This window comes from Oreochromis niloticus, linkage group LG8 (genome assembly GCF_001858045.2).
Source record: "Oreochromis niloticus isolate F11D_XX linkage group LG8, O_niloticus_UMD_NMBU, whole genome shotgun sequence".
Classification (NCBI taxonomy): domain Eukaryota; kingdom Metazoa; phylum Chordata; class Actinopteri; order Cichliformes; family Cichlidae; genus Oreochromis; species Oreochromis niloticus.
Genome location: NC_031973.2, coordinates 19,009,140 through 19,029,291, shown reverse-complemented (window position 1 = coordinate 19,029,291; position 20,152 = coordinate 19,009,140). Strand labels below are relative to the sequence as shown.

The window sequence follows — 20,152 nt, the reverse complement described above, 5'->3', positions numbered from 1 at the left end:
TCTACCACTTCATGTCTATCCCAGCTGTCATGCCAATGAAGAGTCATTAGTTAAACTAACCAGTACAGTACTCTGAACTGATACTCTGGCTTCCTCCCACAATCCAAACATGTATGGGTTAGGCGTGGATCGATTACATTGAATTATTTTTTTAATGATTATGTCACAAACCATCTGTAGTGTTCTGTTTAGAAATTTCACTTTGATCTCTCCTTCAGTGGGGCTCCAACCTGAATCTCCTGGCGGCAAACAATTCAAACACAGTTCTGATCCTGTGTGAGCATGTGATGTCAGCCCACTTCAGCCAGCAGGTGGCAGCAGTGCAGCTTTCCCCAACACAGCTCAACATCACTCAGTTCCACACAGGTCTGCACTTTTCTCTGCAGTCTGACATACATGTCAGAGGGGTGTGTGTTACTAAGGTAAGGGTAGAGATGAAGGCTTTCACAAAGTATTCCTGTTGGTGACAAGCAGGAGTTTAAACTGCTGTCATGTTAGCATGACTTCTTTTGTCACACTGACAGGACTCAGTGACGGTCTGGAATGGCAAGCAGGTCACTGTGTATGAGCTTTCAGGGACAAGTCTGCGCAATACAGGTACAGCACTCACTGAAAAAACAGTCTAGACAGCACGGTTTCCACCTTTAATTTCACCACATCTGCTTTCTCTGCCTTACGTCTTTCTAATTCCCAGGATCATTTCCTTGTGATTCCCACGTGGTGGCTGTACACGGCGAGAATCTTTACACTGTAGAACCAAACCGGGTACAAATCCGCACACCTCAGGTCTGTTTGGCTCATATATTTATATAAACACAAATATGAGACAGCACATCAGCTGAAGTTAAGTCGGAGTGGATTTTAAAAGAATGTAAACATATTTGGATCTTGGGTGTTGATTTCAGGGCACAGTGAAGCAGCTTTTAACCTTCTCCAAGGCAGAGGGAAACCCTGTACTACTCAATGTGTGCCAGTCCTATCTGGTGGTGGGCACAGACATGGCAAACATCAGAGTGTTCGACCTCTCCAGAAGGTTGGCATTCACGTGGATGTTATCCTGGTTAAAACAATTTAAAAAGAAGCCTCTGTGCTTTTTTTTTAATCAAGTCTTTATCAACATTTTCTCTGTCTTTATAGAGATGCCAAAGCTCACTGCAGCACCAAGAACCTAGCTGACCAGATTCCCAATCTGGGAGCACTAAGGTCAGTTAAATGTAACGCTAATGGGAGCCAAGTCAGCATCCTAATCTCTCAGGTGAGTGTACTGTGAGTACATTAAACCTTCCTTCTGTTTCATATTGGAAATGTAATATCTTTATATCAAACTGTGCGTATTTAACTTAAATGAACTGAGCCAGATTGTTTCCTCTCAGGTGAATGGGCGACCTGATCACAAAGTGTACTTTTATGATGTTGAGATGGACACCGTGACACACTTCGACTTCTTCACTGGCAGACCTTCAAGTGGTATCTCACAGCAAGAAGAAAGTGAAAAGTAACCAAAGTAGCTTTCGTCTGTTTTTATTGTGTTCGTGCATGTTACCTTTTTTCCCCCTTTGATGACATACTGTGATCACTCTATTCTGTTTTCCAGGCAGCAGTGGTCGCTCAGCGGTCGCTCTCCTGTGTCTCATTTCTGGGATGAGAGTGAACCTCGTGTTTTTGTCTGCGAGACTGTGCCAGTCAGCTCTGAATCCATATTAAATAGTTCCTTGGATATGGTAAAGACCACTCCTAAACACTATTATATAGTAATAATTAAGGCGTAGTTAAACAGTATGATGGCTTCCTTTCACTCAGGTGGATGTGTTGGTGGTGACCCTCTTCTGCACACAGGAGCATGGGCTCCTCCTGCAGGACTGCTCCCCTAGACCTCCAGGCATGCAGGCGCTCCTCGCTCTGGATGTGCCCTACTATTATTATAGCTGCAAGGTGAGGACTGAGAGCACGCTGCCTGTGTGTGTTCTCCACTTAGCCGGGGTGATCCACATAAAAATCTGTTCCTTAATTTTTTTGTGTCATGTATCATATGTCTTTTTATTTATGCTTGTCATTATTCTTATGTGCAACTCTGTGTTTGGTCCAATACACCCCCAGCTATTATTTCGGAGGGGTGATGTATTTCTGCCTGAAGTAAGTGTCTGCTCTGTACGGTTGGTTCAGAAAGCCTCAGTGTTCTTTGTTGTGCTGTGATTGTGTGTGCCTTGCGTTCCATATAAGAAAACATGAAAACTCCAGCCAGCACAAGTACATCTGTGGAATATCTACAACTCTAACTGTGCACAGCTACTAACCACTTAATAAGTAGACATGTTTTGTGATCCCTTTTACTCAGTCTCTAGTGCCCATTGTTCCCCTTTGTATTTCACATTTATTTTATTTTTATGTTCTCACTTCACAACATGCTTATTATGAGTGGGTCTGAATCACGTGTGTGCTGATCTTACTGCTACATATTTTTACCAGCCAGGTGAGAAGGATCAAGGGTTAATAGAGGTTTCGGCATCGTCACACCAAACCCAGCCAACGACAGGGACGCCCTCCCAGGTCCCTCATATGGTGTCCCGGAAAGCTCTGAGAGACTTTGTAGGCCTGGAGAACTGTGAGAAGGCCACCCGCGATGCCATGCTCAACTTCAGCTTCTACCTGACTATCGGTGACATGGATGAAGCCTTTAAGTCTATAAAGCTCATCAAGAGGTATGTTTACATCACAAATGCATGTGTCTGCTCAGTGGTATTTGTTAATAGAGGAGGCACTGAGGATGGTATTTGCTTCTGTTTGATAACCGTCATCACATCCCCACCAATCCACTAATTGTTTCCACAGGGGCTTTAGTTCAAAGACAAAGCACACAGCACACAGGGGGTAGCATTGTTAACACAGCCTTGACAGTTCTTGGAATGCTCTCCAATGCTCTGCAGTGGGAGAGCTATAACAAACTGTTGATTTTCATTCTATCTCATTTCACTCAGCACCTTTGACTGTTAAGGTCAAACTCTTACAATAGCTCTGTAACCTTTAGTGTGCTATGCTCTCTTAAAGTCTCATGAAGAAACTGTCCCTGCTTTTTCAATATTTTCAAAATTTGTCTTGCCTCTAAAAACATACACGGTATAAAGGATGGATGTAGGTGTCTGTGTCATCACCTGTTGGTAGTTGCTGCCTGGTTATGAGCTGAGAGTTTTCACCGTCACCATTTTGGCGTTTTATAACCTTACATGACAGTTGAGAGGTGGATCTGACTGTCACACACACTGCACTCTCATTCGCTAACAACTTGTGATCGTCAAGTCATTGGCCAATTCAATTCAAGCACTTTGGCGACAGTGGAAAGGAAAAACTCCCTTTTAACAGGAAGAAACCTCCGGTAGAACCAGGCTCAGGGAGGGGCGGCCATCGGCTGTGACCGGTTGGGGTGAGAGAAGGAAGACAGGATGAAAGACATGCTGTGGAAGAGAGACAGAGATTAATAACAGGTATGATTCAATGCAGAGAGGTCTATTAACACATAGTGAGTGAGAAAGGTGACTGGAAAGGAAAAACTCAATGCATCATGGGAATCCCCGGCAGCCTACTCCTATTGCAGCACAACTAAGGGAGGATTCAGGGTCACCTGGTCCAGCCCTAACTATATGCTTTAGCAAAAAGGAAAGTTTTAAGCCTAATCTTAAGAGTAGAGATAGTGTCTGTCTCCCGAATCTAAACTGGAAGCTGGTTTCACAGAAGAGGAAAAACTGAAGGCTCTGCCTCCCATTCTACTTTTAAATACTCTAGGAACAACAAGTAAGCCTGCAGTGCGAGAGTGAAGTGCTCTAATAGGGTGATATGGTACTACAAGGTCATTAAGATATGATGGGGCCTGATTATTTAAGACCTTGTATGTGAGGAGCAGGATTTTGAATTAAATTCTGGATTTAACAGAAAGCCAATGAAGAGAAGTCAATACTGGAGAAATATGCTCTCTCTTTCTAGTCCCTGTCAGGACTCTTGCTGCAGCATTTTGAATTAACTGAAGGCTTTTCAGGGAGTTTTTAGGACATCCTGATGATAATGAATTACAATAGTCCAGCCTGGAAGTAATAAATGCGTGAACTAGTTTTTCAGCGTCACTCTGAGACAGGATATTTCTAATTTTAGAGATGTTGCACAAATGGAAGAAAGCAGTCTTACATATTTGTTTAATATGTGCGTTGAAGGACATATCTTAGTGAAAAATGACTCCAAGGTTCCTCACAGTGTTACTGGAGGCCAAGGTAATGCCATCCAGAGTAAGAATCTGGTTAGATACCATATTTCTAAGATTTTCAGGGCCGAGTACAATAACCTCAGTTTTGTCTGAATTAAGAAGCAGAAAGTTAGTGTTTGACAACTACTCTTTCAAGGATTTTTGATATGAAAGGAAGGTTGGAGATTGGCTGATAATTAGCTAAGACAGCTGGGTCTAGTGATGGCTTTTTAAGTAAAGGTTTAACTACTGCCAGCTTGAAGGCCTGTGGTACATAGCCGATTATTAGAGATAGGTTGATCATATTTAAGATTGAAGCATTAATTAATGGCAGGACTTCTTTGAGCAGTTTTGTAGGAATGGGGTCTAAAAGACACGTTGATGGTTTGGAGGAAGTAATTATTGAAGTTAACTCAGAAAGATCAATTGGAGGAAAAAGTCTAAATGAATATCAATGGTACTGAAAGTAGCTGTAGATAATGTTACATCTGTGGGATGATTATTGGTAATTTTTTCTCTAATGATTAAAATGAGAGAAAAATGAGTACACACAGGACAATCTTTCTTTCTGACTCTAATGAGAAGTATAATTTACAAAATGAGCTTAATGTTTTTTTTCAGTATGACCTGAATTGGAAAAAGCAGAGTATTTACTGATGTCCCCAGGAACCACGGGAGCCTATCAAAATTATTTGAAAATTCTGACTCAGTAACTCAAAATTACTCTGACTATTTATTCACTATTTATAAATGTTTTTTAGTAGCAGAATTGGGTTTCTATCGTTGGTCCTTGCTGACAATTACAATGAATAGAGGTTTAAAGTACATTAGCCTTCATTTTTCAGTCCCAGAAACGACGTCCATCATTAATACTGTTAGTCCTAAGCAATGAGAGCCTTTGTAATTAAACACCTGGCAAGGAAAAGTGATGACGCACCAATGATCTTTCAATTTAAAATCTCTATACGGATCCTTTAAAATGAGCAAACTCACTGTACATGAATTAGATTAAAAACACAGGACATGATTAAGGGTTTTTGTGTGTCTCTGTTGAGGGAAGGAACTCTTCAATGTGTATATGTGTGACTGTTTCTGTTAGTGTGCGGGTGTGTTCTGAGGGGATGTACTTTTCTAAACATTAAATCACACACACACACACACACACACACACACACACACACACACACACACGTTCGAGGTCCCCCTGCCAGTTTGGTCCAAAGCGAGTGCCCCTTTTCCATTCTAACAAACATTAAATCAGGTCACTAAAAGGATGTGTGTGTTAGTTCCTGCAAGTGTGTGTGTGTCTTTGAGAAATTTATGTGATATCAGCGATGATCTGATATTATCTTCAGGAGAGTACGTGATCCAGGGAACAATTCTGCTGTAGCGTTGCTTTCGCACGTACAAACATTACCCAAATGGGAAAATAGCATAAAAACAAACAAATGGGAAAACGGCTTACACCATTGGCCGGATATTCCAAACTGTTTAATCGGCCTGATGACAGGTTTACTAGGTTCCTCATTGAAGGCTATTTTTACTGCTGTGCATATTTTTTTTTGAAGATTTTTATTGTGTATGATTCCCGCATATCTCCACCCACAGAATTATGCATTTCCTGCAGTACTAACCTGTATCTTCAGGGACTTGTCTCTATGATGCAGGTCTGAATCAACAAAGGGTCTCATATTTAAATCTGACTCTAGCTTGTGAACCAGAATTCATTCAGATGTAGTAGATTTATTTTGAGGAAATATCTGGTGGGAGCAGTAGAGTCAATATGCCTGTTTGACATGTGTGCATGAAAAGGTCAGATCACCTGAGTCACAGCTGCATCAATGCACACTATAAAATGCCCTTCCTCCCTCTGATAATGAAACCGACAGTATCCATGGATGAGATATAAAACGTAACACACTTTGAAGGTGATGTTGTCAGTATCAAAGTTCCTCCTGCCGTTAAAAGCATTGTGTCATATCCAGGTTGGGATGTCTTATTCAGTCCACACTGTGCTACTTCCTTTCATTCACATTGTCCTTGACTTTTAAGTGACATGCTGCTACAAGATTATCTTCCCACACTTATGCAAGCAGTCTGTTACAGTCTTTTTCTTTTGAATTTACTCTTCAGAGCCAAACTTTCCTTGGAATTAAATGACTCAAGAAGGTGTTCAGACTGAGACTGGTGTGATACGTTTGACCCTCATGACCCCCATTTAAGCCAGTTGTCACTGGAAAGAATGAGCTAATTTTAGTTGTTCTTCCCTGTGAGGTTTTCATTCTCCAAGGAACTGATATCGTCATTCAGTACTTTTTGTATCATCCTTTGATGCTTCAGGCTAGAGTCAAGTTCCTTATTATAATAGTAGAGCTGGAAGTTACTCTGAGACTAGGTTGTTTTGGATTTGCTGAGATATAAGTACTGGACATGATTTTGGGGTTCAACAACTGTGGTGCAGCTGTATGTATATAATACCATGAAAAAGCCACCCCCACCACCCCCTTCTTATTTCTTACTTTTTTCTATATTTGTCACAATTACATGTTTTAGTTCATTTATTAGGCAAAGACAACCTGAGTAAATATAAAATGCTGTTTTAAAATGATGGTTTAATATTTTAAGGGACAAAAACTATCCAAACTTACCCGATGACTTGTGAAGAGGTAATTTTCCCCTAAACCTAATAACTGTGCCACCCTTGGCAGCAAGAACTGCAATCGGGGATTTGCAGTAACTGGCAAAAGAGTGCTTCACATCACTGTGGAGGAATTTTGGCCCACTTCTTGCAAAACTATTTTTAATTCATATTGGAGGCTTTTTAACCATGAACAGCCTGTTTAAGGTCAGGCTAAAGCATCTTAATCAGATTTAAGTCCAGAGTTTGACTAGGCCTCTTCAAAACCTTCATTTTGATTTTTGTAAGCTGTTTAGAGGAGTGACACAGCAGGACTTGCTGGTGTGTTTTGGATCATTGTCGTGCTGCGTTACCAGAGTGAGCTTTATTTTTATGGGATGAACTGATGACGGACATTCTCCTTCTGGAGTATCTGGTAGAGAGCATGGTACCATCATCACACTACCACCTCCATATTTGACTATTAGTATGATATTCTTTGTGTTAGTTTTACGTCAGATGTAATGGGACTCAAACTTTCCAGAAAGTTCAGCGTTTGTCTCGTCAGTCCACAGAATATTTTCCCAAAAGTCTTTTGGATCATGTTTTTTTGGCAAATGTCAGACGAGCACATTTGGTCAGCTGTGGTTTTAACCTTGGAAGTTTCCCATGGATGCCGTTTTAGCCCAGTCTGTTTCTTATTGTTGAATAATGCACTCTGACCTTAACCAAGGCAAGTGACCCTCGCAGTTTTTTAGATGTTGTTCTGGGTTCTTTTTTGACCTCCTGGATGAGTAGTAATTTTGGCATACCGACCGCTACTGGGAAGGTTCACCTCTGTTCCAAGTTTTCTCCATTTGTGGATAATGGCTTTCACTGTGGTTCACTGGAGTGCAAGAGCCTTATAAAATGTCTTCGTAACCTGTTCCAGACTGATAGATGTCAATGACTTTGTTTCTCAGCTGTTTCTTTAGACATGATGTGTTGCTTTAGATTTATTAACATACTTTGTTAGACCAGCTCTGTTTAAGCGATTTCTTGATCCAGCAGGCCTGGCAGTAATCAGGTCTGGGTGTGGGTAGTGAAATAGTTAATTCATGATTAACAAGGAAGGCACACAGAGCCAGGAGGGTTTGGATAACTTTTTTTTACCTTAATAAATGAAACCATCACTGAAATACTGCACCTTGTATTTCCTTGTGGTGTCTTTTTCTAAATTTAAAATTTGTTTGATGATCTGAAACATGTAAGTGTCACAACTGTGCAAAAAACTCCACACTTTTTCACAGCATGTTGGTCTGATGACTCAAACAGGCTCGCCTCCACACAGTCCTCATTCATACAGTGCTTTACAAACTCGAACATTACAGCTAACTGCTGGATTTTCCCTTTTGAGTGCAGTTAGCCAAACAGCAAACAGCCACTTACTACTAAAGAGACAATTTCTTAACATAAAACAGATTGTTGCAGCCAGGAGCAGCACAAAAGTGATCCCTTAAACTGACTTTTAGTTTTAGTGTCCTTATTTTCCTCTGAGTTATCGATTCTGTCACTAGTTAGCTAACATAAACTAATATAGGCTATTAGCTGCAACCAACAAACCAACCATACTTATTGACAGAAGATGACGCTAAACATCTTTTTAAAACTTTAACTTTACACAATTATTTCTTAAATCCAGCTTCACAGACCGTGTTACATCTGTGTCAGTTTTTGAGAGCAGGGCTCAGTGGTGTAAATTAGCCTTGAAATGTGTAGCATTTCATTTCCTCTTTAAATCAAATCTGTTTTGGAGGCAGCCATCTTGGATCAAATATGGAGGAATACAGAGGAATAAAAATAAAAAGCCCGTACAGAATCAGCAGTCAAATCCAATTTAAAAAAAGAAATGCAAAAGTTTGTTGACTTTGCCCCGAAATTGTTTTGGGTGTTTTTTCAACACAGCGACATGATTGGCTAATGTGTTTCACGTTAAGATAATTAATCGGCTCTTTGGGAGCATGGGCAGGACAACCGTCATCTTTAGTTTTTCTTCAACAGATTTCTGTCCCACTTCTCCTCTTAATGTAATTTCTGGTTAAATGTTATGAGAAGACAACTGTTGATGAAGAATTTCCAGTTGACAAATGGCTAAAGTTACTAGAAAAATGATTCATTAAAATAAACTTTTAATGAATGAGCCTTTGTCAGGATGTTGGGTACCAAGCAGCAAAGACAACAACCACTGTTTGATTATAGTTACCAATAAATTTATTGAATTTACATGATATACATGATATATTATTATTTTAATGTGGAAGTCCCACAAATAACCTGGAGTTTTTTGCAGAAATATGATATGGTCATTACTACTACTTATGATAGCACTATGCTATTATTTTTTTTATATATATTATATTAATTTAGGTATCGAGTATGTACCAAAGCAAGGAGAGAATCATAAAGGAAGCATCATGAAAAATGAACTTAACTGAACAAGTTGCAGTACATCGGCAAAATAGTTACTATCAATTGAACAAAAACTAATCCACAATTATCCATACACATTATTTAGCAGGTTATTTGTCTTTTATCTTTTTAAAATTTTCTTGCTTCAAAGTATTCCTGGAACATTATAATATATCCTCGTGTTCTTCTTTCATTTGTTCAAAATGCCATCTCTCACTGGCTATTAAAAAAATTAAATATTGTCACTGATTTGGCAAAGCACAGTCAAAAAGCTAACTGAAGACTCTTCAGCTTTTATCCTGGTATGTTCCCTACATGTAACATATATAATTATTATGTGCATAACATTTTTAATAAGCTTTAAACTAGTGAACACAAATATGAGGTATTCTAGTATTATAATTTCAACATCTTTCATTTTTTCAAATTTATGATTGTGCAGGAGACCATTTCATAAATGCACCATTAATAAAATATGTCAAGTTCCAGCTTGATCTTTTCATAGGAATTATGTTTTATGAAAGACAGTCCTAATCCAAATTCTTTACTTAACAGATTACTCTGGCTTGAATACATGATTGAATCATGCAGGATTTGAATTTCCCTGGAACTTTAGGGCTGCTTTAAACATTAATTTTAGTTAAATATGTGAAAACTGTGCACTAAATAGCAAAATATTTAGCATATCTCTATTGTGGGAATGGGAGCAATGGAATACAATTGCAAGCGTATGTTAGTCCAGCCATTGTGGGAGCACAGGAGTGTCGTCTTTTTTTGAGAGTCGCATTGCTGTCACGTAGCTGGAGTTAAACATGACGGGTTGAGAACATAGTCTTGTCACTGGCGTGTCGTGTGAGATCTCCTGAGCTCAACAAGGTGACTCCACATAGTCATTGTCCAGACGCGGGTGAAAAGGTGACGCTAGTGAGGGACTGATGATTATAACTCGAGGTGCAAGGCAGTCATCACGGCGGTGTAAAATGTTCCAGATGAGCATAGCCGCAGCCATAGTGGCCAGCAGGCAAGCTGCTATGTCCATATAGCAGGAGTAGGAAAGGTGGGTGTTGGGCCCGATCTTATAGAAGGTCACAAGTCCAATAACCAGAACAAAACCTGCATGGGAGCAGAGAGAGAAGAAATCAGTCAGCTGTTATTTACCAATATCAGGATCCAGTGAAATACAGTATGTGCTTTTTCTTTTTTTCAAATTTTGAGGCACTCTTCTGTTTAAGCTGCATCATGTTTCACACTGGAAAAACAGACAAGGTCATGTTTCATCTTGACATAATTACTGAGAGACCCAGAGTGCAAACATTGTGCTGGTGAAGAAATATTCACGAGGAACAGCACAAAGCGCTTACAGGAATGCTAGCAACTCCTGAGCACATTAAAACCAGATGATTGAGGTCAGCGTGACCATGAGCTGGCAATATTGTGTTGTACCAGATGAGACTTTGGATGTAACTGTAAGACTTTTAATTGTAAAGTTGAGAGAGAGTCTGTGGGATAGTTTAAGACATTTTAGTTACAACAGTTAAAAAAATGAAACCTGCAGTAGTAGAAGAATCCCATTCTCTCAAAGTTGAAAATGTATTGGTAAGCTGAAGCATTAAGATTTCCTTTCACTGGAACTGGCCAACCCAAGAAAAACAACAGTTACGATTTTTGTTTTTTACCTTTGATATTCAGAAACCCAAGTGAAAGAGACTGCTTGGCCTAATGTACATCTGAAGTTTCTCTTTGGCTTTTTAAAATCCTGCATGCTGACAATTAGACCCTATCACTGTAGTCACTGTATTGCACAGTAAGGCCGGAGCTATGTGCACAGCCTTTGATTTGGGAAATCTGTTTCCTCTGAGGAGGAACTTCAGAGATCTCAAGATTAAAGTTCTCAATAGCGGAAAAATATCAGAGCATGAATACAGGCTTGGAAAAGCCTTTGAGATGTTTTATCTCCTGCTTTCTTTGATTCACAGGAGCTTGACTGAAGCAAAGAGGAACTCCTGCTTGCATGCGAAGGTATAAAGCCTTAGTCTTTAGTTTCATGCTGTTCCTTTGATCTTGTATCAACATTTTTCACTGTCTCCACGGCTGCTGTTGTCCTACTTCTTTACAGTTAGGTACAGTGTGTCTTAAAGCAACACTTCTCGGGGTTTTCTCATTCAATGCCTTCAAGTGTGCTCTGGAGCCATTATATAGTTTAACAATGCTACATGTCTAAAAAACTTGCCCCATCCACAGTGGTATAAATACAGGGACCAAAAATAATCACTGGAAATAGGGATGTTAGTGCATTAGGATATGAATCATTCGGTTTCCTGAAACAGTCAGTGGCACCAATGAGGGAAGTTCATTTATATTTCTTTCTCTACCTCTACTGTAAGATGGTTGTCATTGTTTTAAGTGAGGATGTGGATAATTGTGTCTGTATATCAATATGTATCCACTACACTGTGTATGCATAAGAATGTAACTGTTTGCTCATGTCTGTTCATGTTTAACCTGTCTGGCTCCTTATCCAAGAAAATGAATAATCTCCTGTCCAGCTTCCAGCCAGGGTGGGCTGTGTGAACCTCTTTTCTGGCAGGGACTTATCTCCCATGCTTCCTTCCCCTGCTTCCTCTTTCCATCCTTCCTTCCTCGCCTCCTTGCCACACCCTGAGCTCCGAGGTTAATACATTTACTGGACATCTGACACAGTCTGTCACAGAGAAAATCTTAATGAGTCTTGCTGCTATGTGACTGGTTCTTGGAAATTCCTTTGGCCCTGCATTTTCCTTTTAGCTAGTAGTGACCTACTGTAGTTGTCATGATGTCTTGCTTCTCACCAGGAATCTATTGAGCCACAGACACAAATGTGACTTCTTTTGGAGCCAGGTTTATAATCAGTGAACGGATCATACAGATTCACTAATCACCCGCTTCTTAGTGGGATGTGATCTGCAGTGTTGACATTTGACACGTTAGAGCCATGTCCATTCAGAAAACACATTCCAGAGTTGTCTCACGGGGTGAAAAGACCACTATTGTGCTTTCAGTCTGGACCAGCCAACGTTGCTGAGATATGGCTCTATGCAGCTTAATATTGTTATTCCACACACTCACACTCTGCTTGCAGTTGTAAAGCATTTTGGCACGTCTGAAAATGAAAACATTCCAGTGAAAGGGAGCGATGGGTAAAAATACCTCCATTCATTCAGAAGTGAGCCCCATTCAGTGACTCAGTGGGGGAGGGCTGAAATGGGAGTGGAGAATGAATGAATGGTAGAGGCCTGCATTACTATCTGCACTCAGATGATTTGGTCTTCTTAGGAATTTTGCAGCCTTTATTTCCAGGAATTATTGCTCAGTCATTTGATTATTATTGAATCTGATGGTTATTTTTAGAGTTGATTAATTTTTTATTTGTCCAACTGTCCAAACCTCAAAAAATGCTCCAAAATGGGTGGCATTTTTATTACGGTATTCATGTTACTCTTGTGGTTTTAGGGATGGCACTGTTAGTCTGTTGTTCGTTTAGTTGGGCTACTGCTGTGGCCCAGATTAACGTGCTGTGCAAAAGTGTTGAGCCACCATCATTTCTTTATATTTTCCGATGGAAATAGGTGCAGTTATTTATTGAACCACGTACCAATATACATGGAAATGCAGTATATAAGGTAAAAACAGAATTTGCTTTCCAGATGGTATTGTATGATGGATTAAAATGGGACTTTTCTGTGTGCACTTCCATCATTTTTTACAAGATCTTCAACACCACCGGTGAAATGCAGCCACAAACCATGAGAGATCCTCCACCGTGTTTAGCAGATGGAAATTTAAACCCATCCATCCATCCATCATCATTCTCTTCTGCTTATCCTTATTAGAGTTGTGGGGAGCTGGAGCCTATTCTAACTACCCAAAATTTAAATTTTGGATACATCACTCTATCAGATCTGTTTCTATTGATTTCCAGCTCACTTCTTGTGTATTTTGGCATAAGCCATCAATTTATTCCTTTCCCTTCCTTCCCTTCCACTGACACCATTTCTGATGAGGCTTCAGTAAACAGTAGATGGATCATCTGAAGGGCCAGATGCCTTTTTCATGGTCCTGTTTCAGGTCTTTTCTGAAAGTTTTTCTTTTATCTGTTCAGACCATGACTTCCATGGTGTTCATCTGCTGTCGATGGGCCACTTCTTCTTCTTTTGTCTTCCGTTTGTCCAGTTTCCACAAATCTTTAAAGACTCACCATGCTGAAATACGCCAAGTTTTAGGCCTTTAGCACTTTGAGAATTGCCCTATTGGTGCAAAAGTATTATTTTATGCCCGTTAAACAATCAAACAAAATGGGGCAGACAATGTCCAAAGAAAAACTTCAGCTTCAGAAAGCATGGAGAACTATTGCTGAAGACCGCTTTAATAAATGACCAGAAAGCCAGGCTTGAAATAAGGGGTGGCCCAAGTTTTTTTTTTCATAGTGCTGTAATACAATAAACATTTGATGAATTTCCAAGAAATTTGGTTGAGATGGCCAAGCTTAGGATGGTGTAGGATTAATGTTACTGACTTGTATCTAATGATGACTCTTGACTTACATGTGCAACTACCCCAACCGTTAGATCAAAGTTTACTCTCATCTAGTGACACATCTATGCAGTATTCAGGAAATACACATTTTTCCCAAGTGACTGCCTTTAAGACATGGGTAATTTTCACATTAAAAGCTTAATTCAGACATACCCATGAATTAATTGATATTTATTGCATGTCACAGAGTTTTCACATAGCAAATATTAGTGGATAGTTGCTTTGATACACGGGTTACATGTATGTGGATATGGGAGTGTATTTTAAAAACATCAGAAAATAATATGAAGTGAATAATATGAAATGATGAAGAAAATAATATAAGTGTAGCAGTTGTTGAGTTTATGTTTTTTTGTATGTAATAAACTCAAACAGAAGACTTTATCAGCTGGAAGTACCAAGTTAACTTCAGCTCCAGTCGTCAAAATTCTGATTTTTAGTCTTTTTTTTCTTAGTTTTGGTATTTTGATCTGACGTCCATGTGTTAAAGACGTTCTCTGGAGCAATCTGTCTTTAAGACAGCAAAGGAGCTGAGTGTATACAAGCGACACTTGTCATCTGATTTTTTTTCTTGTGTCGTGTCCTATGAACGACTATGAACTGATAAACTTCTAAGGTCAAGATTACATTTTGATAATAACCTTTTTCTGTCAGAAGAGTAAAATTAGAAGATCAGATTTTTCCAGAGAGTGTTATTTTTTTTTAATGTCAGGGAAGTAGGTGTGTGCAGTAAATTTCTTTTTAGAATGCCAAATCTATTATGCTGCTGCCTTTGGTAATCGTTCTTTTGTGAGATGAGCTCTTGGCCACTGAGGTGTTTCTCGTGTTGTTGTCTAATATAGGAAAATGCAGTAACACTGGGTGGGCCTCAATCCTCTCACCAAGGTCTTTAGATAAAAGCCATCAGCCCCGCTGGAATTTGTCCTGAATAGACTAAAGATAAAGAGGAGATTCTTTATTTGCAACTACTCTTAGACACTTTGTAAACAGACATAAAAGCTAGGCCAGTGTATCTAGAGTGAGGCAAGTCCCACCCTGCTGTCATAAGTACCAAAGGACATTTCTTCACCGAAGCTCACTATAAACAGACAATCATGCCACAACACACTCTAACATACACAAGCATATATGCACATATTCCCTCCTGCCAGTGCACACACAAACACACAGTCCCCGTCGAAAACTGTCTTTCCCGTTAATTCCCCCCTCCCCTCTTTTTCCTTCTTCAGCTCAGGGGTTTGCATAACAGGTAGTCACAGACATTTCCTCGTCCTGAGCAGGGATATCCTGGCGCCCGACAGTCGCTCCCTGGCTCACTGCAGCACTGGTCCATGGATTTTGGACTAGGACTAAATTTAGACCCACACCAGACCCCCTTCATGCTGCTCAGAAACCAAGCAGCTGAGTGACCGCAGCGCACAACACACTTCCTCAGCAGGGGCACCGGGACAAGTCAATACTAGGGAGCACTTAATGTCGATTGTGGTGGATGGATAGATGGATGGATGGATGGATGGATGGAGGGATCGACAATGGACAGATTTTGTTTCCACTATTGTGACCACTTTTCATTTAAATATGGATGAGTACCCACATTTAGTAAAAATATGGTCTATGATGCATTATTTTTTTAAAATTAGGGTTTACTTTTTCTTAGGTAGACATAAAGGATGAGATTTGCTGGTGTCGTAACTTCCTGCAGCATTTGAGGCTTAGAAGTTGATCTTTAGTACTGGAAAGTTGCCCAGTCCAGGTCCAGCTGTGATTACATCCCAATTTTATGGCACTTGGCCAGACACCGTGTGAACTTTGGTCTGTAGCATTTGTATACATGAGTATGTAAATTTTGGGTTTGGTTAAATCTTTTCAAATGGCAAAACACTTAAAAAGAGGGGATGCTGGTACTTACTGGCTAGTTGGAAAAGTGCAGCGATGGCTTCTTCCCACCACTGGGATTCGTGTGAGATGAAGGGCAACTTCATCAGGCCTAGAAGGAAGATCAGCTGACCTGCAGTCAGGGCCACTGTCGCTATCAGGTTACATGCTCGCATCATGTTAAACTGCACTTGAAGGACCAGAAGAAAAAGTTGTGTCATATTTCTGGCACTGTGATGTAAACGAGTCAGATATACACATGAAAAAGTAGATGGCAATAATAGTCTTTAAGGGATACTTTTATTATATGTCTGAATTTTTGAGGGCACCATAAAACTAATTTACTAATTTATTTAAAATGTACCCACGGTTTCCAAAAAAAAAAAAAAAAAAGCTGGGACACTGATTTAAAAGTCTAGACTGAATAAATCTAGTGCAAAGACAACACAGAACATAAAGGCTGCCACCTCTTCTTCTGAAACACTGAAGGATTTTTGAACTGTGGAGTGTAGCTCATCTACTTTTGAAAGTAAATATAGGATTTCAGCTTCTCAGCGGTTCAGAGCTGGTTTGTCTTGTTTCTGTTTTTTTATGTGTGTGTGTGTGTGAAGGCAGGAAAGCTCAGGACTCTTTTCCTCTGGAGAACTGCTGTTATACTTGCAGAATTGTAATTATGTGCAGAATGTGGTTTGGCATTGTCTTGCTGAAAAAGACAAAACCTTCCCAGACGCAAACGCTGCCCTGATGGCAGCATACGCAAGTATCCAGACATTCTGCACTTTGCCAGTGCCTTGTGTACTACTCCATCCCTATACCATCACAGATCCTTTGGAACTGAGCTGGATGGATCTTATCTATAGCTTGCTGGATAGACTGTCCATGACTTAGAACATTTTAGATTTTCGTTGGTCAGACCACAGGACAGTTTTTCACTTTTCCTCTATCTATCTCATATAAGATCAGTCCCAGAAAAGGCAGCGGTGTTTCTCGGTCTTGTTTATACATATTAATATATTTTTTGTGTGTTTGTTTTACTGGTTGATGTGACTCAGGGGATACAGCTGATCATTCCCTGATCTGAAGGTAAATAAACCTGTTCTTAGATAGTGCTTTTCTACTCTACTTGAGCACTAAAAGTGCTTTGTACAGCATGTCTCATTCACCCATTCACACAGTACCTTTTTCTTCATCTAACTGCTTTCTATCTAAGATTTACACACACATTCACACTGCGATCAGGCCAAGGATAACAAAGCATCCATACTTATGAACCATCAACCTTTCAATTAGCAGATGACCTGCTCTACCTCCTGAGCCACAACAACCCCTGAATCATCCATCTACAGATTTCCCTTGAAGACATTCATGTATTCACACAGTCCAGTAGATGTATTAAGTGGTCAGTTACAGTGTAAAACCTCTACATGAATACCAGTTCATGTTCAATTTATGTTTGCGTGGTAGAGCTTGAACTTTTATTTGTGGATGCAAAAACAAACTGTGTTCACTTTGATTTTAGAAGTAAATTTCTCCAGATTATCTGAATCTTTTATTTATGGCAGTTTATACCGCAGATGATGAAATCATGCAAGGATAAAACTCCTACATTGGCGGAGATTTTCTGAAATTGTTCAGGTTTCTATGTTATGTTATGTTTTTTGAAGTTTTTTGGGGGGGTGGTTCTATTCTTTTGTGACCTATATTCCAGTTTTTTTGTTTTGGTTTTTTTGGAAACAGGGTTATAAAATACACTCTCAGCACAGGGGCATTGACACGATTACTATTTTTTCATGAATGGTAAGTCACTTTTGCCATTAGTTGGCAGTGCTGCCCAGTGCCCAGTAAAGCTGGCCAATGGATTTCCAGCATTTCCCAGACTTGTTCTTGAACGACAGTTTGGAGCTTATTTAGAGAAGCACGTAAATCCATTGTAGCATTGACTTTGACTGAAAAATGTAACTGTTTTATGGAGTACATGCTACAGATTTTTGGATGGTTGAATACATTGGATAAACTTAAAAGTTAAGAGCTTGGATTTAATTCATGGATGTCAGCTTTACCCCAACAGTGAAATTCTTCAGAGGTGTGTTTTCATATGAAAAAGAACAAAACTGACCACTATATAAAACTCTGCAGTACAGCGATATCTGCAGCATTAAGTGTATTTCTTTTATTTATAAGGATGTACCAATTTATCAGTCAACAAGTTTAACAAGACAAAGGTTAGACACTTTTTTTAAAGCAGACATAAGCATGCTGTGATGTCGAGTGTAAAATCTAAAGTAAAGTTAAAACTTACATTTGACAGTGCTACGGGATTCTTGGTAGCCTGCATACTCAGAGCCCCAACCAGTGCTTTCACATTGCTTCTGTGTGCCTTGCCCCCTTCTGTCAGCCTGGAGGTCGTCACGGCCCCTCTCCCCGCCGTTGGGGCACATCTTCCATAGTCCCACACTGCGCTTTCGGCCGTCCTCCAGAGTCTGCAGAACCCAGCTGGGTGTGACGGCTGCCACATTATTTAGGACCAGGGACAGCAGGGCTACGGCCACCGCTGCCGCCACCAGCCTCTGCAAGGCCATGTGACGCCCGGCACCTGCCACCTCTCCCCCTCCGTCGTGCCCCTGCTCCGAGTCCTGTTCGAGCTCAGTGGGCTGCCAGCTCCCTCGCCTCTCCTCTGGGCCAGGAGCACTAGCAGTGCTCTGGGCCCCTTGGCTACTCTCCACCTCCTCCACCACCACCTTCTTCTTCTTCTTTCAGCTATTAGCTAGTGTCGTCCCAGCTCACCCAGAGGTGGATTTGGCAAGAGTTTTGTTTTAGGGCTTAGCTAAAGGACATCTCCATTCATCCTCATTCAGGAGTCGGTTGTCGTTGCAGCAGATCCTCAGCCCTCCTCCTCAGACAGCAGTGTGGGTACGTCGGGATTGATCCAACTGGCACCTAGGTCCATTCCACTGGCTCCGGCTGACTGCAGCTTGACTCTTGGATATCAGTCCTTGCTTGTACTTTTATCTTTTGCTTTTCCACCCTCCAGTACTCTGTTTAATGCACTTTTCAGACTTCTGGGTTTGCAGTTGGTTTATTTAGGTGTGCAGTAGATTGGCTTTCTTTTTCTTCTTCTCAGCAATGCCACATTTCTTCCAGAAAAGTACAGATGACAAAAGTAGATTCTTCGGAGAGCGTTGCTAGGAGCTGACTCGTAGGTGGCTTTGCTTTGACTACCCAAGACTGTCTCTCAACTTGAAGAGCCCCTGCTGCCTGCCTGGAACAAGAAGTCCTCTAGCCCACCCCCTTTTGCCTCTTTCTATCTTTACCCCCTCTCACTCTCTCTTTTTCTCTGTTGCTCACTCGCGCACACACAGTTTCTCTGCAAATGTTTGCGGTCAGAGTTGAAATGCAGGGGAGTTGCAGTTCATCATAATCCGAGGAATCAGTTAGCAGCTGTAGCAAGCACTGAACAAACAGCTCCCTCCTTCATGATCACTTTAAATATGAGCCTGTGTTTGTGCCAGTGCGTTCGTGTCACAGAATGTCCAAAAGACCCCCTCTTAGACGTCACTGTTCGGTATATTCTTTTGTCTGGAGACCAGGGGGCGTTTGCTAAAGTCCGCTCTCTCATGTACAACAAACATAGTGACTGCCACACTCGGCCAGCAACAGGATGTGTTTCCTGAGAGGAAAAGAGGATGGGAAGAGAGGCCAAATGTAGACCTGTTTCTTCTCTTGTCTTTCCTTTTCTGGCTCTCTAAATCTGGCTGCTCAGAGTGCTGCGAACATGATTTTTCTCAACATTTTTAAATAACTCAGATTTTTTTTCCACCCCATGTTTTGTTTTCTATTACCATAAACAGTAAGACTTTGGCTGCCACCTATTACTATTGCTTTTTTTTCACTTTGTCTCCCTTCTTATAGCAGGGCCCCTAAAGATTTGGGGTATTTCCTGTTGCCTAACTTTAATAAACAGCCCACATCTGTATCAGCTAAAGCAAGGAGGAGGGAGGGGATGGAAATAGAGACCAGATGGCTGTGGAATCTTAAATTTGGAATTGAAACTGAAATGGGGGATGGGGTGTGTGTAAAAGACTTGATTTACGTCAGAGAAAAGGAAAAAAGAAAAGGAAGGATAAAGAATGACCTTTGCTTTGAGTTTAAAATCCTCTTCTCCATCTTAAAATGTAATAATTTCTAGGTTATGCTTTTATCAGTACACGGGATTGTTTGATGGACATTCATTATCATTGTTATGATTGATATTGGAATGATACTACACCACTAAAGGTTTGGCCCTAGTGACATAAAAGCATTTACATCGTTAAGTCAGGTTTGTCCCCATATTCACATGCATTCAGTCTAACTATCAAATATAAGCTTAAATGGAACCAGACATAAGTGGAAAATATTAAATACCTACCAAC

At 40.4% G+C, this 20,152-nt stretch overlaps 2 protein-coding genes across 2 annotated transcripts in view; one reads left to right on the top strand and one right to left on the bottom strand.

Annotated features, from left to right (window-relative positions):
• Positions 1 to 20,152, top strand: part of ift140 (intraflagellar transport 140 homolog (Chlamydomonas)) — a 28,486-nt gene that overhangs the window by 3,211 nt on the left and 5,123 nt on the right. The window contains exons 10-18 of the mRNA XM_005448253.4: positions 219 to 422; positions 525 to 597; positions 695 to 786; positions 906 to 1,033; positions 1,138 to 1,255; positions 1,374 to 1,495; positions 1,595 to 1,721; positions 1,801 to 1,932; positions 2,467 to 2,699. Coding sequence (XP_005448310.1) covers positions 219 to 422; positions 525 to 597; positions 695 to 786; positions 906 to 1,033; positions 1,138 to 1,255; positions 1,374 to 1,495; positions 1,595 to 1,721; positions 1,801 to 1,932; positions 2,467 to 2,699 — 1,229 coding nt within the window. The remainder of the gene's footprint in view (positions 1 to 218; positions 423 to 524; positions 598 to 694; positions 787 to 905; positions 1,034 to 1,137; positions 1,256 to 1,373; positions 1,496 to 1,594; positions 1,722 to 1,800; positions 1,933 to 2,466; positions 2,700 to 20,152) is intronic.
• On the bottom strand, positions 9,357 to 19,302 carry tmem204 (transmembrane protein 204). Its single transcript, XM_003438455.5, has 3 exons — positions 18,040 to 19,302; positions 15,775 to 15,930; positions 9,357 to 10,406 (listed from the first exon to the last, which is right to left on the bottom strand). The coding sequence occupies exons 1-3, from the start codon at positions 18,317 to 18,319 to the stop codon at positions 10,162 to 10,164; spliced, it is 681 nt and encodes a 226-aa protein (XP_003438503.1). The 5' UTR covers positions 18,320 to 19,302; the 3' UTR covers positions 9,357 to 10,161.

What these genes read in the sequence shown, in the direction of transcription:
- tmem204 (XM_003438455.5), bottom strand. Translation starts at nt 18,319, where the DNA reads ATGGCCTTGCAGAGGCTGGTGGCGGCAGCGGTGGCCGTAGCCCTGCTG. An exon ending in ATCCCGTAGCACTGTCAAAT is followed by an intron (nt 15,931 to 18,039) that starts GTAAGTTTTAAC and finishes TGGTCCTTCAAG; the next exon opens with TGCAGTTTAACATGATGCGA. An exon ending in TGCACTTTTCCAACTAGCCA is followed by an intron (nt 10,407 to 15,774) that starts GTAAGTACCAGC and finishes GCTCCCATGCAG; the next exon opens with GTTTTGTTCTGGTTATTGGA.